Here is an 18,840-nt window from a genome sequence, read left to right as displayed (position 1 = left end):
GTTTTTTAAATAAATTACAACTGTAGCCTTGGTTTGCTCCTGATACGATAAATAAATACATTATCTGCATATAGCAGAAGACCAGTGCTATCATTCAGCTTCAAAGCATCCTCTAAGGCAGTAGTTGCCAAACTTGGGTCCTCCAGATGTTTGCAACTTCAGCTCCCAGAACTCCTGACCACTGGGACTAACTAGGTTGACCTTGCAAAGGTTGTTAAATCTCCCCACATCTTGTTCTGTGCCATGAGTCAAGATTCACCCCATCATACATAATTGCTATTAACAGGTTTTGCAAAACCTAAGACTCCCACCTTACAGGACCAGAGTTGTACTGAGCCCCTTGTCTTTGCGAAGAGAATTTGTGGGGCTGACACCCAACCAGAAGACTGGGCTGCTCTTGCACTTACCCGATTTCCTGTTCACTTGGTTCTGGGGAATGATGATCTGGCACGAATTGGCGTCGTTGGTGTTCTTGATAGGGTGACTCATGATGCAGATGACCCGTATCACTTTGCCGACTTTTTTGACTCTGTCCGGAACGTAGCTGGGGTCGCAGATGAGCTGCTTGCAGCGGGCAATCTGCAAGGAAGCAGGCGCCCAGGTTGAGAACGAGGGGTTTCCTCACTCACTAGGTAATCTGGATTCAATACTAGTCAGTGGAAGAATACGAAGAGCGGCCAGCAAACAACTGGCACAGGAAGCCATCCCCATTCCCTTTGGAAGCACAGGTATGTGCCAACTTGGGCCCTCCAGGTATTTTGGACTTCAACTCCCACAATTCCTAACAGCCTACCGGCTGTTAGGAATTGTGGGAGTTAAAGTCCAAAATACCTGGAGGGCCCAAGATGGCCCAGGTTAAGCAGTTTTGAACAGGAGTTAATAGCACCACTACTTTACCTCTCCTTCTGACTTCACGCCAACCACTTTGCCGTTTTCTATGACAATCTCTTCAATGGGCTTGTTCAGCATGTAGGTCCCGCCATAGATGGCACTTAGCCTGTGAACGAAACACAAACATTGCATGATATCCTGCTGCATGGTGCCCTGGGGGCGCAGCAGGTTAAACCGCTGAGATGCTGAACTTGCTGACTGAAAGGTCAGCGGTTCGATTCCAGGGAGCAGGGTGAGCTCCCATTGTTGGCTCCAGCTTCTGGCAACCTAGCAGTTTGAAAACATGCAAATGTGAGTAGATCAATAAGTACTGCTCCAGTGGGAAGGTAATAGCACTCCATGCAGTCATGCTGGCCACATGACCTTGGAGGTGTCTATGGACAACGGCGGCTCTTTGGCAGAGAAATGGAGATGAGCACCTGTGACGATGTGTAAGTTTTATTCTTTGGTTATGTGTAGTTTGGACAGTGGTTTAGGGATGGTAAGTATGGGAGATTATATTGTGTTAGAGATGGTGGCTAGTGGCTTGAGCTGAGTTGCCATAGCAACGGGGGCGGAGCCAACTATCACTTCACGGCGCAGCTTTTTGAAAGTGGCAGTCTGTGGCCGGTGAGCTACAGGAAGGGACTGATTTCTCTAGTGGGAGAAACAGGGAATTAGTCAGTACGCCAGCGAGCTACTGAGTGAACTGAATCTTTTGGTGGAGATTCAGGGAATGTGTCTGTAGCCAGTATGCTATAGGGAAAGACTGAATCTCTTGGTGGAGATTCAGGGAATCAATTGGTGACCAAGTGGTTGCAGAGAAGGACCCGGTACAGGGGGTTGTTGATTCTGAATTAAGGTTTGGCTGGGTTTAAGCCTGTTGTACCAGCTGTGAAACCTTATGAAGTGTTTGCCTGAGTTTATTCATGAAACCTTTCCAATGTATCCATCAAGATTTGTGCCTCTTTTGAAGAACAGTTATACATTGTTATACTCCTGTTAAAATAAACTTGTTACTGTTTTCCTCAAGCCTTGCCTGATACAGTTGCTCCTAAGTTGAACAGCCTACAATAGTAAAGTCAAGCCAAGAAAGTAAACGCTACACTATCAAGTGAATAAAGCCTTCTGTAAGAAACAGTTCCTTTATAAAATAGCTCCTAGGTTGATATTAATCGTTTCCCGGCTTCCCTCATAGATTAGGTGGCAGTGGGTGTTTTACCACTCACACCTTCACATTTGGTGGCATTAAAACGGTCATCGTTACAATTGGTGGCAGCAGTTTAACGACCCCTTCACAGCACCAATCCACAGAGTCGAACACGAGTTTACTATTTTGCTGCACGAGGAGCCAGGTTCGAATTCAGGAGCTACACAAGGCCTTATTTTACTAAGTGAAACCGTCACTGGCTTTTATTTCCATCTGGATTATGCTTTCTCTACATTCAAGGCTGTAGTTAGAACTGACAAATTCTCACTTCCTCCCTTGTAATCTTACAATCCACTTGGCTATGTGCTCATTGTATGTTGGCAACTGTCATCATTAGTTGCCGATATTAATCCACTTACAATGGTGTTAAAAAACAAAGTATGGATCGTCAATGTTGCAATCCCAGGCAACAGCAGGATAAAAGAGAAACTGCTAGGGAAGCTGACACAATATGAGGATTTAAAGATTGAACTGCAAAGACTGGCACAAGCCAGTAAAAGTGGTCCCAGTGGTGACTGGCACTCTGGGTGCAGTACCTAAAAACCTTGGCCTGCACTTAAACACAATCGGCGCTGACAAAATTACCATCTGCCAGCTGCAAATAGTCACCCTACTCGGACCTGCACGCATTATTCACCAATACATCACACAGTCCTAGACACTTGGGAAGTGTCCGATGTGTGATCCAATGCAACAGCCAGCAGTGATCTTGTTTGCTGTATACTAACCTTGTGGTGTTTCAAATAACAACAAGAACAAGAACAACAAAACTTTATTTATACCCTGCCACCATCTCCAGGAGGAACTCGGGGCAGCTCACAAAGCACTCAAAGGTGCAAACTTGTAAAATACAAAAATTGCACAAACAATAATATAACAAAACAGTGAATATAAATATGAGAGTTGAATGAAAAGTAATGCCCAACCTTCGTTACTTGGGTTTGGATGGGAATATTTTAATAAATCAAATGCAGAAATAATCCTTTGAATGTGCTCTTTAACGACCACTATTCACTTTTCCACATAACCACCAGACAATTGGATCCATTTCTGCCAACGATGAACAAGTTTTCGGAAGCCGTCATGGAAGAAATCAACACTCTGTTTCTGCAACCCATCATGCACAGATCTTCCGATAGACAAGCAAAGCAATAATGTGACCCATACATTCTTGTGAAATGCTGATTATGCTTGAAATTTTTCTCTGAGTGATACAACGATCGTCCTGAATCAATCTGTCAACCTTTTGCTTGTGAAACTCGGTGGTTGCTGTCACAGGGTGTCCAACTCTTTGTTTGTCACACAAGTCAGATGTTCCCACCTCAACATCTTTAAGTTTACTCGCCCAAGAACGCACAGTCCTCACATCAACACAATCACCATAAACAGCTTGCATTCTCTGGTGAATCTCCTTTGGGGTGACACCTTCTGCGGTCAAGAATTCAATGACTGCAGGTTGCTTAAGTCGCACTGACCAACTGTCTGTGCAGAGTTCCATACTTCGCACTTTAACAACACAACCACTCAATTCTAAGGCTTCCTGCCAAAATGGAACTGTAGAGGAGAGTCTACTGAACAAGCCAGTACCTGCCGCATACCAGTACTTCCATCTGTTGAGGAGTTATGAAGGTGGGTATCCCATGTCACAAAATCCATAAAATGCAGCAATAGCTGCAGGTATAAACAACAGCAACCCATTTCAGTCCTGTAAATCCAATTGTAGAAGTGTACACAAGAAAAGGGATCTCACCTTGCAAATCCCTGGGGCAGCTCCCCTAGGCCATAAAGTGGATACAGGTAGGGGCTTTTGCCATATCTAGCTAGAGACTCGCTGTACAATTTAATCCTGTTGATTGATTCATGGCAGGGTTGGTCTAGGTAGCTGAAACAGAGAGAGAGAGAGAGAGTTTAGATAAAATAACAACATTGGGATTGCTGCTCAGGGTCAAAACTCTCCGTAAATCCTGCCAATGTGTGCTGTTCCACTATTGCTAGGCATGGGCAAACTTGGGCCCTCCCTCCAGTTGTTTTGGACTTCAACTCCCACAATTCCTAACAGCCGGTAGGCTGTTAGGAATTGTGGGAGTTGAAGTCCAAAACAACTGGAGGGAGAGCCCAAGTTTGCCCATGCCTGTGTTAGACAGAAGTCTCCTACAATCTTGCAATTCCCTGAGATGTGAAGCTCTGGGGCGGGAGCCTTGATTTCACCATTTTCCAAAAGTGAGAGGCTCTCCCAAACGCAAGGAAAGGCACACAACTTACTCATCGGTCCTGTACAGTGCAAGAGCATGGCCGGTGAAATCTATGACGTCTTGGCCCAAGTCGAACTTCTTGTACACGTCGCGCATGGTGTTCTTCTTGGGGTCGACGCCTTCGAAAGTGCGGGAATCGTTCTCGTCGAAGTTGGCGACGTACACGAGGAATTTCCTGAAGCGCCTTTTCTCAAACAGGCCCATCAGACCTACAAAGCCAGGGAAAGGTTGGGTCAACTCCCACAATTCAAGAAGGACCTCAAAACCTGGCTTTTCCGGTGTGCCTTTGGAAAGTTACCATATACTGTATATACTCGAATATAAGCCTAATTTTTCAGTACTTTTTTTTTGGCTGATAAAATCTCCCCTGGCTTATACTCGAGTCAATGTTATTTATTATTTTACTTTGTTGTTGTTGTTGTTGTTATTATTATTACATTTATTTGAGTTCTAGGGCCAGAGAAGTAGCTTATGTCAGTGGCTTATGATACTGTAAACCACCGCCTCCTCCTGAAAAAAAGTATAGTATCACAAAGGACTACCATCTCACCCGCCTCATAGGAAACCTTCTACAAAACAGGAGGTTTTTTGTTGAGTTCCAGGGCCAGAGAAGCAGATGGCAGAAACAGAAGATGGATTAGGGATAGATCCTCAGGGGAGCGTGCTTGCTCCATCCATGTTCAACATCTACACAAATGACCAGCCACTGCCAGAAGGGACAGAGAGCTTCATCTATGCTGATGATCGTGCCATTACCGCTCAAGCAGGGAGCTTTGAGATGATTGAACAGAAGTTCTCCGAAGCTCTCGGCGCTCTTACTGCCTATTACAGGGAAAACCAGCTGATCCCTAATCCATTTAAAACACAGACATGTGCCTTTCATCTCAAGAACAGACAAGCATCCTGAGCTCTGAGGATTACCTGGGAAGGAATCCCACTGGAGCATTGCAGCGCACCCAAATACCTGGGAGTCACTCTGGACCGTGCTCTGACCCACAAGAAACACCGCCTGAACATCAAGCAAAAAGTGGGCGCTAGAAACAATATCATACGAAAGCTGACTGGCACAACCTGGGGATCACAACCAGACACAGTGAAGACATCTGCCCTTGCACTATGCTACTCTGCTGCTGAGTACACATGCCCAGTGTGGAACACATCTCACCACGCTAAAACAGTGGATGTGGCTCTTAATGAGACATGCCGCATTATCACGGGGTGTCTGCGCCCTACACCACTGGAGAAATTACACTGTTTAGCTGGTAGTGCACCACCTGACATCTGCTGGGAAGTAGCAGCCAATAGTGAAAGGACCAAGGCAGTGACATCTCCAGCCCATCCCTTGTTTGGGTATCAGCCAGCACGTCAATGACTCAAATCAAGAAATAGTTTTCTAAGATCTACAGAGACACTCGCTGGAACACCTCAGCAAGCGAGAGTCCAAAAGTGGCAGGCTCAAACCCAGAACCTCAATCAATGGCTGATACCTAATGAGAGACTCCCCCCTGGGCACAAAGAAGACTGGGCGATTTGAATGCGCCGAACAGACTGCACTCTGGCACCACAAGATGCAGAGCCAACCTTCAGAAATGGGGCTACAGGGTGGAATCCACGACATGCCAGTGTGGAGAAGAGCAAACCACTGACCACCTGCTGCAATGCACCCTGAGCCCTGCCACATGCACAAGGGAGGACCTTCTTGCGGCAACACCAGAAGCACTCCAAGTGGCCAGATACTGGGCAAAGGACATTTAACCAAATACCAAGTTTGCAAACTTTGTGTTTTTTTTATCTGTTTGTTTTGTTCTGTTAGAAATGTAATACAATGGTCTGGTTGCCCTGACACGATAAATAATATAAATTGCATTTATTATTTTATTATTGGTGTTGTTATTGCACTTACTATTTTACTCTATTTATTGTTATTGTTACATTTATTATTTTACTCTATTATTATTATTATTTTACTCTATTTATTATTATTGGAGGACATGTAAGCATATTTACATTGAAAAAGGTTAGAATAATGGTTTAATCAGAGTTGGACAGTCTTATCTTGAATTACAGTTGTATGTAAATATTCAAAAACATTTAACCTACTGTTCTGGAACAGCTGTTCCAGGAGCTCCAGATTTATTTGCTGTGTTTATATGTTTGTGTGCAAACCCATGTTTGGGATTTTGCAGCAGGGGGTTTCCTGTTATAATTTGCATTTATAGGGTAAGCCACCTGCCAGTTATAGTTAGGATCCCTGGTCCCGCCCCCTTTTTGCCTTTTGGAGGGAAGGGGCCTATTTTCAGTCACACAAGGAAGCCAGTCTATAGGACGCAGATCAGCTAGTCCCGTAGGAAAGGCTTCATTCCTCAAAACCTTCCGGGGAAATAGAAATAGCCATCCGGGGATTATCCAAAGGTGATCTGGGGTCCATCCAGCGACCATCCAGGGGTCATCCAGTGACCATCCAGTTCCAGGGAAACAGAAGGAAAAGGTCCCAAAGGCTCTGGCTGAGAGCTCACAGCCTCTCAGCCTCACAGCACCAGAGGGGAAAACAGCCCTGAAGTTTCCACAGGACATCACTGCAGAACCACAGAATTCCAGCTAAACATCTTCTAGTTTCGTCTGGTAGGTTACTCGGTTTCCTGACGCATTTGGGGATTGGCAGTATTACCCAGACCAGCGAGGCCTAGGTGATGGACGGCCTGGGAGGGATTATAAAGAGTTCTTCCTTATGGGATAGTACAGTCAAACCAAGTTAGTGCCAGTCTCTTAAAGACTTGAATAGTAAAGCCGTGAAGTTTTGTTTGAAGATTTGTTCCTTAATAAAGACTTTGTTGTACTTTTAAAGACTCTAAGGCCCATTACTTCTGGAAGTCTCTAACAATCTCTCTTCGGGCACCCCGGCTTCCCACTGGGTTTAAAGTGTGCGTTCTATAGAATAAAGACATTTTGTTCAGACCCAGTCCTACTAATGCCTAAATTAATATAATTTTATTGGTATCTATTTTTATTTTGAAATTTACTAGTAGCTGCTGCATTTCCCATTGTCAGCTTATACCCGAGTCAATACATTTTCCCAGTTTTTTTGTGGTAAAATTAGGTGCCTCGGCTTATATTCGGGTCGGCTTATACTCGAGTATATACAGTACCTCTTTTTTGTTGTTCCTTTCAAAATGCTGCCCTCATTGCTGCCACCGGGACTGTGGCGCAGCTGGCTGAGTGTCAGCAGCATTAAGATCCCTCTGACCAAAAGGTCATGAGTTCGAAGCCAGCCCAGGTTGGAGTGGGCTTCCAACCAATTGTGTGTAGCCTGTTGTCGACCTTTGCAACCCGAAAGACAGTTGCATCTGTCAAGTAGGAAAATTAGGTACCACCTTGTGTGGGGAGGCTAAATTAACTAATTTATGAGGCCATAAAAAATACTCCAACAAAAGCACTCCAGCAAAGCATGCGGGGAATGCGGAAGTACTTAATCAGTGTCGCAGATGGACGATGAAAGCGACGGCTCCCCTGGCGGCCAGAAAACGTTAAATAGCCTTTGTGTATGTCTGTATACGTTGTATGTCAAATTGGCATTGAACGTTTGCCATATATGTGTACACTGTAATCCGCCCTGAGTCCCCTGCGGGGTGAGAAGGGCGGAATATAAATACTGTAAATAATAATAATAATAATAATAATAATAATAATATTGCACACACACCCCACCTGTTTGAAGTCCTGTCTCCACTATTCCGTCCCCTACGAACTTCTCCCTTACAAATATTTATTTTTATTTTTATCTCATCCAGAGTTTTACCATTTTATGTTGGCCCGCCAATTGTGACTGATTTCTCATTTTGTTATTTTGCATTGCTTTATTGTATTCCTGTTTTATTTATTTTACTGTGATATTAGTTCTGTTCTTCTGTATTTATTTTGATGTAATGTACTACTGGGCTTGGCCTCATGTAAGCCACCCTGAGTCCCCTTTGGGGAGATGGTGGCAGGATATAAATAAAGATTATTATTATTATTATTATTATTATTATTTATTAATATTAGTAGTAGTAGTAGTAGTAGTAGTACAGTGTTCCCTCACTTATTGAGGGGGTTACGTTCCAGGATCTCCCGCAATAAGTGAAAAACCGCGATGTAGGGACGCTATATTTATTTTAATGTTTATACATTATTTTAGTAGTCATACACTATTTTAATCTTTATAAACTTAAAATAAAGTGAAGGAAAGGAAGGAAAGGCCCTTCAAGGCTGGAGGGAGGACTAAGGAGGGAAAGCGACTCGGAGAGCGCCGGTGGCAAAAACTCGCAAAACAGCGAAAATACAGCGATATAGGTTTTAAATTATGTTTTTTTGAAAACTGCAAAACAGCGAGTCCAGCGAACCGCGAAGTAGCGAGGGAACACTGTATTACTTTTCTTAACTTTCAGATTTCCATATTTTCTCCGAGCCTGGACACAAGGTGGCTTGCAACAAAACAAATCCACACGAACTGAAAGCAGCCACCCAAGACCTCAGGCATCCTTCTTAATCCAGCCACTCGAGATGCTTCTAAGCCAGAGAAATCACGAGACTGAACCCAGGGGCCTTCTCAATGCAAAGGCAGCCAGTCAACTTAGCAGTGAGCTTATGTCACAGGTCTCCAAGGGACTGAACGTGCACAAAGGCATGCAGTCAGGACTGACACAGCATCATTCCACTGTGGTCTATGCTATGGCACCAAAAAATACAAACAAACAAGCAAGCAAAAAAAAACAAACCCAACTTATGGCATCAGCACTATACAAGGGAGCAGTTTCCACATCAGAGATATGGCTATGTGTAAAATGACCAACTGCAAATGACTTTTGGTTAGATATGGAATGGTTCTGATTTGAAGTAGATGGTGACAGACAGGAATGAGGGGCAAAGGGCATTGGATGAGGCATTACGGGGACAGGAAGTGACCCAAACCCTAACTTCAACCTGCAGAATGGTTACAGTGCTCCCTCGCTACTTCGCGGTTCGCTTTTTGCAGACTCCCTGTTTCACGGGTTTTTGCCTTCTGGCAATGATAATGTCCTGAGTTGTACTTCAAAAATAGCCTTTAGACCAGTGGTTCTTAACCTGGGGTCCCCAGATGTTTTTGGCCTACAACTCCCAGAAAGCCTAACAGCTTGTAAACTAGCTGGGATTTCTGGGAGTTGTAGGCCAAAAACATCTGGGGACCCCAAGTTGAGAACCACTGCTTTAGACAATGTTGAAAATAAAAGAAAAATGCTTTACTTCAGCAAACACAAAGGATAAGCAAATGCAGTTGAGAAGTGCAAAAGAAAGCAGGAAATCTTAATCCAGACACAAATTAAAGTTTCTTATGAAATCCCAAAAGAAACAGCAGTCTTTCATCAAACAACGGATGATGAACCAAGTTCTTAGCAGCAGACACAAAGCAGATTCCGTTGGAGTGAAAACATCAGTACAGGGTCGTTGTTACCAGCAAAAACTGACTGCTCCTGCTACTGATTTATAGCCCTGAATGCCCCACGCAGGAGGTGCTAAGGCGTCTCTCAATTAGCTCAGTGTTTTTAGCAGCTATCCTAGCTGAATGCAGTCTGTGCTCTGTTTCTTTTCGTCTCTCTAGAAATGTGGGCACTTTCAAACCTTCATCGTCTGATTCTTTTTCTCCCTCCAATTCCTAAGCACAACGGATAATGAACTAAGTTCTTAGCAGCAGACACAAAGCAGATTCCATTGGAGTGAAAACATCAGGATCAGGGTCGTTGTTACCAGCGAAAGCTGACTGCTCCTGCTACTGATTTATAGCCCTGAATTCCCCACGCAGGAGGTGCTAGAGCATCTCTCAATTAGCTCAGTGTTTTTAGCAGCTATCCTAGCTGAATGCAGTCTGTGCTCTGTTTCTTTTCGTCTCTCTAGAAATGTGGGCACTTTCAAACCTTCATCGTCTGATTCTTTTTCTCCCTCCAATTCCTAAGCACTTCCCTGCTCCCCTTCCTCCTCCGAAGATGAGGAATCCCTAATATCTGGAGTGTGGAAGGGGGTTTCACCCTCCTCCTCAGGAGAGAGGCAACCAATCATAAAAGAAGAGAGAGAGAGAAAATACAAAGCAATATGTAAATCATGGCCTTATAGCCCCTTCCTTATAGCTAGCAAAAAGAAAAGTATGCAGTGCCTTTAAATCTTTCCTCGCTTCTGTCTCTCTCTTGGAATGTGATTCTCTACTTTGCGGATTTTCACTTTTCACGGGTGGTCCTGGAACGTAACACCTGCAATAAGTGAAGGAACACTGTACTAACGTTCTCCAAAGCCATGACATGGGAGGCTTCGTTCAGCTAAATTGCACTGATGTTAAATTTCCTATGTTCATTTCTGAGCATTTCTCAAATGAATACATGCAAATTTAATGAAGTTAGCCAAACACACGATAACACTGTGGACTGAGTGCATAGATGCTGATGCCCTTCCGGGTTCATTACGGCATCTCTGAGAGCCCCAATTAGTTCAAGAATTCTCTACAACAGTGGTTCTCAACCTGGGGTGCCCAGATGGTTTTGGCCTTCAACTCCCAGAAATCCTAACAGCTTGTAAACTGGCTGGGATTTCTGGGAGTTGTAGGCCAAAAACATCTGGGGACTCTAGGTTGAGAACCACTGCTCTACAACAATAATGCTCATAGAATCCTAGAGTTGGAAGAGACTTTGTGGGCTATCCAGTCCAACCCCATTCTGCCAAGAAGCAGGAACATCACATTCAAAGCAACCCCAACAGATGGCCACCCAGCCTCTGCTTAAAAGCCTCCAAAAGAGGAGCCTCCACTACACTCTGGAGCAGAGAGTTCCACTGCTGAATAGCTCTCACAGTCAGGAAGTTCTTCCTAATGTTCAGGTGGAATCTCCTGTCTTTTGAAGCCATTGTTCAGGGCAGCAGAAAACAAGCTTGCTCCCTCCTCCTTATAACTTCCCCTCACATACTGATCCATGGCCATCCTCTTGTTTCCTCTCAGCCTTTTCTTCTGAAGGCTAAACATGCCCAGCTCTTTAAGCCTCTCCTCATAGGGCTTGTTCTCCAAACCCTTGATCATTTTGGTCACCCTCCTCTGGACACATTCCAGCTTGTCAACATCTCCCTTCAACATGTTGAACACAGAAGAACCCCAAAAGACATTTTTAAAAAGCTACAGGCACTTACTGGATGCCAAGGCTTCTGCCTCAGTTGAAGGGACTTTGTAAATCTTCCCTGCTTTGTAGACAAAGCTTCCTTCAATCACTTTGAAGTCCAAGTAGCGAGTGACTTCTGTGTACATCAACATCTTGACCAGCTGGCCTGGAATCAAAACGAGTTTTAAAGTGAATCAGCCGAAGGCAACAGGCTTGAGGAGACGAGCAGTTTTATTATAATAATAATATTTTATTTATTACCCATCTCTTCTCACAGATCAAGGTGAGCACAACAAATTTAAAAGTAAAGGTTTCCCCTGACATTAAGTCTAGTTGTGTCTGACTCTGGGGAGTGCTGCTCATCTCCATTTCTAAGCCAAAGAGCCTGTCACAAAAAGTAAAAATTAACTAGGTATTTTTAATTACAAAAATGTGAGTCAAGCACTGAAAGGGTTAAATGGATGCAACGACTCAGAGAAGCTGCGGTAGGTGTGACTGTTGCTTAGTATTGCCTGTGTGAGAGAGGCTTCTCTGTGTGAGAGATCACCTCAGTGGGAGAATAGGCCTCAATGTTACTAGGCCTGATTGTGAGGTAGGCCTCAGTATGAGAAGGCCTTGTGTGTGATGCTCCAGTGTGAAGGTTGAACTTTATTTGTTTCACAGAAACCTTGTTCTTGTAAATAGTGCAACCATATTATTTTGCTATAAGGAAAACCCTCCTACGGAAGATATGCCTGCCACAGATGTGGGCGAAACTTCAGAGAGAATGCTTCTGGAACATGGCTGTGCTTATTTCTGTGGGTAAGAATCATAGAATCAAAGAGTTGGAAGAGACCTCATGGGCCATCCAGTCTAACCCCATTCTGCCAAGAAGCAGGAATATTGCATTCAAATCACCCCTGACAGATGGCCATCCAGCCTCTGCTTAAAAGCTTCCAAGGAAGGAGCCTCCACCACACTCCGGGGCAGAGAGTTCCACTGCTGAACGGCTCTCACAGTCAGGAAGTTCTTCCTCATGTCCAGATGGAATCTCCTTTCCTGTAGTTTGAAGCCATTGTTCCACATCCTAGTCTCCAGGGAAGCAGAAAACAAGCTTGCTCCCTCCTCCCTGTAGCTTCCTCTCACATATTTATACATGGCTATCATATCTCCTCTCAGCCTTCTCTTCTTCAGGCTAAACATGCCCAGCTCCTTAAGCCGCTCCTCATAGGACTTGTTCTCCAGGCCCTTGATCATTTTAGTCGCCCTCCTCTGGACACATTCCAGCTTGTCAATATCTCTCTTGAATTGTGGTGCCCAGAACTGGACACAATACTCCAGAGCATGCTGGCTCTGTAACGTTGTACTGGGCAACTGTTGGAGGCTAGGAGCCACATCAACCCCCCAAATTATGATCCCTCTCTTACAATAATGGACATAGTGGCCAGGAGAGCAGCAATTCCAGGTTACAAGGGGGAACTGTGGAGTTTTACTTAGCCAGAAGTAGCAGCCATAAACCCACCATTAGCCATGAGGAATTTGGGGATCAGGTCCACATTCCAGTCTCTTCCTCGGCCCATCGACTCAGGTGGACTCCCCGGCAGGCAAAACCTTTTGTACAGCTGGAAGAGAAAAACATGGTGAAATTAAGATTGTGTGTTAGCCAACCTCAAAGCAAGTTCTAGGTCGGCCAATAGTAAAGGCCTGGGCTATCCAAGCTCTCCGACACACCTTTCTCTAGAACAGTGGTTCTCAACCTTCCTAATGCTGCGACCCCTTAATACAGTTCCTTATGTTGTGGTGACACCCAACCCTAAAATTATTTTAATTACTATTTCACAACTGTAATTTTGCTAGTTATGAATCGTAATTTAAATATCTGATATGCTGAATGTATTTTCATTCACTGGACCAAATTTGGCACAAAGACCTGATATGCCCAAATTCGAATACTGGTGGGATTTGGGAGGATTGATTCCATCATTTGGGAGTTGTAGTTGCTGGGATTTATAGTCCACCTACAATCGAAGAACATTCTGAACTCCACCAATGATAGAATTGAACCAAACTTGGCCCACAGAACTCCCATGACCAACAGAAAATACTGGAGAGGCTTGGGGAACGTAGACCTTGAGTTTAGGAGTTGTAGTTCACCTACATGCCGAGAGCACTGTGGACTCAAAACAATGATGGATCTGGACCAAACTTGGCATGAAAATCAATATGTCCAAATAGGAACTCTGGTGGAGTTTTGGGAAAATAGACTTGACATTTGGGAGTTGTAGTTGCTGGGATTTATCGTTCACCTACAATCAAAGAACATTCTGAACCCCACCAAGATTAGAATTGGGCCAAACTTCCCACACTGAAACCCCATGACAAACACAATACTGTTTTCTGATGGTCTTTTGCCATCAGAAACCCCTCTAACACCCCCTCACAACCCATCCAGGGGTCCCGACCCCCAGGTTGAGAAACACTGCTCTAGAAGATGACCATACGTGAGTGGGTCAAATAGTTTTGCCTCCTGTGTCATAAAAACGTTATGAATGAACATATAAAAGAGCTGAGGCTGCTACAGATCATAGTCCGAACTGTCCTCTACACATAACTACTGCTCAAGATAGTTGCTATCAATTTGTACACTTGTGCCATCATTTAACCCAGGCATCAAAACAATTTTGGAAAAATTCAGGGTTTTGCTTCGTGATCCCATGATTTTAAAGCTATTTGAATGTCATTCTAATGGAGTCTTTCAGAGGCCCAAACAGGTAAAAGTCAGAAGGGGTCAAATCCTAAACATTTTTCAAGCAATGAAGGATTTCCTTAGGTGCACAACCTTCTTAAACTAGAAATTCAATGAAGACTCTTTCTTTTAGATTCAGATTCATGGTTCTAATTAGTCAACTGGAAAAAGAAATGACCATATCATGCATAGATACGAGGGATGAATGAAAAGTAATGCCTCCACCTTCATAACTCCTCAACAGATGGCAGTACTGGTATGCAGCAGGTGCTGGCTTGTTCAGTAGACTCTCCTTTATAGTTCCAGTTTGGTGGGAAGCCTTAGCATTGAACGGTTGTGTTGTTAAAGTATAAAGTATGGCACTTTAACAACACAACTGTTCAATGCTAAGCTTCCCACCAAACTGGAAAGCCTTAGCATTGAACGGTTGTGTTGTTAAAGGGAGAGTGAGTGTTGGGCGATACATAACTAAGGAATGTATAAAATGTCATTTAAGGAATATTTACTTTTGGAATCAAGTATATTGAAATAAGTCCTGTATGGCAAAATGTTGTTGATTGTTGGGATGTATCAAATAAAAAAAATGGGGAAAAAGTGCGAAGTATGGAAACCTGCACAGACAGATAGTCAATGCGACTTAGGCAACGTGCAGTCATTGAATTCTTGACAGCAGAAGGTGCCACCTTAACATCTTTAAACTTACTCTCCCAATAATGCACAGTACTCATATCAACACAATCACCATAAATAGCTTAAATACTCTGATGAATCTCTTTTGGGGTGACACCTTCTGCTACTTCACACTTTAGCAACACAACTGTTAAATGCTAAGGCTTCCCGCCAAAAGGAAACTCTAGAGGAGAGTCTACTGAACAAGCCAGTACCTGCCGCATACCAGTACTGCCATCTATTGAGGAGTTACGAAGTTGGAGGCATTACTTTTCATTCAACTCTCATAGTCCAGTAGCCGTGAAAGAAATAAAAGTTAGAGTGATGGAGGCATTACTTTTTGACCCACCGTCATATAATACAACTATTAGATAAAACATTAGCAAACTCATAAATCTAAGTTGTAAAATGGCGGATCTGCACACATTTTGCACCTACTAACAATAGCCTCAGCATATGGATATGACTTTGAAAAAGGCACCAAACAAGCAGCTGATATCCTAATCCTCAGGCTTTCTCCCTCCCACTCATTCACACCACAGAAAACCTGTCAGATGATCATGGCTATAATCACCAGAAACCATTTCAGCCTCCCAATTAAGCCAGACTTGCAGGGAGGAAATCTGCCTATTTAGGATACGAAAGTAAATGGGTTGGGTGGGGGGCTTTTTAGCAGACCTACTGCAGAATCACACACAGACTGATCATAAATCCATTACAAGGGCTTGAGTAATGTGGCTTTAGCAGCAGCTAATGGGGGCTCTGCGTTCCAAGAGCTTTACACAAATCCCACGGGAAAGCAAACTGGGAAACGAAGCTAAATACTACTTCATGATCCCGAAGCATCTCGTGTGCCACCACTATTCCTGTCCAATAGCGTTAGATACAAAACAGGCAATGGGAAATAACAGGTTTGCTTTGAAACAAAGTCCTAGAGCCACTGGAATGGGAGGGCAAGGCCTGAGGATCACATCTTATGCACCCGATCTCTTGTTAAATGCTAAACCCATTATTATTTCCAGGACTGCGAAAATAAAACCAGAAAAGGTGACTCCCATCGTAGCCTCCAGCATCCCTGGAAGGGATTAGAAACTGCATGTCAGCTTTGTCAAATGGTATGCTATAAAATGCTCTTGATTTTTACCCAACGGGAAGATACCATTATTATTCCTATTACTATTTTTGTCTTGTTCTGTTGTGAACTACGTTTAGCATATTTAATTGTTGCCTTTCCGAAATGCAAAGATACAGAATGGGGGACAATGCCTGGCTCGAGAGCAGTACGTGTGAAAAAGATCTTGGAGTCCTCGTGGACAACAAGTTAAACATGAGCCAACAATGTGATGTGGCGGCAAAAAAAGCCAATGGGATTTGGCCTGCATCAATAGGAGCATAGTGTCTAGGTCCAAGGAAGTAATGCTACCCCTCTATTCTGCTTTGGTTAGACCACACCTGGAATATTGTGTCCAATTCTGGGCACCACAATTCAAGAGAGATATTGACAAGCTGGAATGTGTCCAGAGGAGGGCGACTAAAATGATCGTCTGGAGAACAAGCCCTATGAGGAGCGGTTTACGGAGCTGGGCATGTTTAGCCTGAAGAAGAGAAGGCTGAGAGGAGATATGATAGCCATGTATAAATATGTGAGAGGAAGCCACAGAGAGGAGGGAGCAAGCTTGTTTTCTGCTTCCCTGGAGACTAAGACGCGGAACCATGGCTTCAAACTACAAGAGAGGAGATTCCATCTGAACATGAGAAAGAACTTCCTGACCGTGAGAGCCATTCAGCAGTGGAACTCTCTGCCCCAGAGTGTGGTGGAGGCTCCTTCTTTGGAAGGTTTTAAACAGAGGCTGGATGGCCATCTGTCAGGGGTGATTTGAATGCAATATTCCTGCTTCTTGGCAGAATGGGGTTGGACTAGATGGCCCATGAGGTCTCTTCCAACTCTTTGATTCTATGATTCTATGATTCCATTTGCGACTGATGTCCGCAATATACTTTAGGGCTCTTCCACACTACACTAGGGTAGGGCTCTGATTTCACTTTAACTGCCATTCCAACATCCTATTTAATCCTGAAGCATGCAGTTTGGTAAGGCGCTGGAGCTCTCTGTTTGGACATTCTAAATATCCCTTCCTAAATTGCAAATGCCACATTCCTGTATCACAGTGTTGTAATTGTGTAATGTGAAAGGTGTTGAAGCATGTAAGAAATCAGTTAGTATGTGTGTGTCAAGTGTAAAATAAGATGCACAAAGCTTATTGGTCGGGCTATGCCTGGTGAGCTAGCTGAGTCTGGGACTTTTGGATACTGTTACATTTTTCAGGCTTGAGCTATGCAGGTGCTTGCAGACAAACAGAGAGAGAAGCAGAGAGAGACAGAATTTGGAGTATGCTCTTGCTTCATGAGCTGCCGAAGGAGTTTTATTATCATTATTTACAGTATTTCTATACCGCTTCTCTCACCCCTAGGGGGACTCAAAGCAGTATAGAAATAAACTCAAAGTTTATCCACATGGACAAAGAAAGACCACTTTAAATCTCTCATAACATTATTATATTATAACTATATTATATATTATAATTATATATTTTATATTACAGGTAATATTACTAATAATATTATAATATAATGGTATAGTACAATATAGTAATATAAAATACTGACATTGTACTATGCTAATAATATATATTGTATGTTTATATATCTTGTAAGCTGCTCTGAGTCCCCTTCGTGGTGAGAAGGGAAGCATATAAATGTCGTAAATAAATAAATAAAAATAAATAAAAGGACATTATGTGAGTGGATGCAACTAATCACATTGTATATATGCTGTTCTGAACTGCGAAGACTAAACTACTTGTTCTTTACTGTTCATCTGCGTAGCATATTTTATTTCCCTGGCAAGACAGTGTGTGGGGTGATCAAACGTGAACTACACGTGGTTTATTTTACATTACACCACAAAAGGTCCCAATATTATTTTGGTTCTTTTCCCATCTTCTATATCTGGTCTCACCCACTCAGCCATCTCGCTCATATTACTTATTATTTATTTTATTTATTGAATGTATATCCTGTCTTTTCCCCCCAAGATGGGATTTAAGGAAGCTTCATTAAGCAAACCCTTGGCACGTCTAAAACACCAGCCTGGAGGATAATGTGTTATAGAATCATCAAGTTGGAAGAGACCACACGAGCCACTCAACCACCTACCATGCATGAAAAGCACAATCAAAACACCCTTGACAGATGGCCATCCAGCTTCTGTTTAAAAGTCTCCTCATTATATCTTATCATAACTAAGAATAACATACTAGCAAGAATGTATAATCTCCCCAGTTTACTCATTCATATTCACTTAATACGTTATTTTCGGTCCTCAGTTCCCACAGGTCCTCAATTCTGGTATATTTCCAAAGAGTTGGGAGGGACCACAAGACTTTCCAGTCCAAAACCCTGCCATGCAGTAATAGGCAATATGGGTACTTCTCAAAAAAGCCCATCCCATAGAAGCCACCTTAACTAAGATCAAGTAGGGGGGTACTCACGTCTTCCAGGGGTGTAATGGATGCGCTTTCACCTCCATAGTAAGCATTGCGATCCATGTGAAGGACCTTCTTTCCATTCACGGACATAATGCCAGAGAGAATGCATTCCTGGGGAAAAAAGACACAAAAATTAAACCAAGAAGCCTCTAAGTTCTTACTCCTTCATTCAAGATGCACAAGAACATCCCAAGAGTTTGAGAGACACCCTGAGTTTATGGAAACCAAGCAGGTGGCAGTTAGACAAGGCGATTTGTATACATACCCAAGTCCCTCTGACAGCTCACTGCAAGATAGCATGTGGGCTTGAGAACATGGCCATAGCAAGCAACGAAGAAAATGCCAGGTATTATTAACTACTTGGAGCAAACCTGCATCAAATTGGTATCTCGCAACAAGCTCTTCCTATAAAAATGGC

At 43.4% G+C, this 18,840-nt stretch overlaps 1 protein-coding gene across 1 annotated transcript in view; it reads right to left on the bottom strand.

The window, feature by feature from the left end:
* Positions 1 to 18,840, bottom strand: part of GDI2 (GDP dissociation inhibitor 2) — a 66,579-nt gene that overhangs the window by 5,683 nt on the left and 42,056 nt on the right. The window contains exons 2-8 of the mRNA XM_060776398.2: positions 18,426 to 18,533; positions 12,982 to 13,081; positions 11,512 to 11,646; positions 4,343 to 4,541; positions 3,831 to 3,962; positions 898 to 997; positions 408 to 579 (exon numbers count right to left, since the gene is read on the bottom strand). Of these exons, the coding sequence (XP_060632381.2) occupies positions 408 to 579; positions 898 to 997; positions 3,831 to 3,962; positions 4,343 to 4,541; positions 11,512 to 11,646; positions 12,982 to 13,081; positions 18,426 to 18,533 (946 nt within the window). The remainder of the gene's footprint in view (positions 1 to 407; positions 580 to 897; positions 998 to 3,830; positions 3,963 to 4,342; positions 4,542 to 11,511; positions 11,647 to 12,981; positions 13,082 to 18,425; positions 18,534 to 18,840) is intronic.

Source organism: Anolis sagrei, chromosome 5, assembly GCF_037176765.1.
Source record: "Anolis sagrei isolate rAnoSag1 chromosome 5, rAnoSag1.mat, whole genome shotgun sequence".
In the NCBI taxonomy this organism is placed as follows: domain Eukaryota; kingdom Metazoa; phylum Chordata; class Lepidosauria; order Squamata; family Dactyloidae; genus Anolis; species Anolis sagrei.
This window is presented reverse-complemented; position numbering and strand designations above follow the sequence as displayed.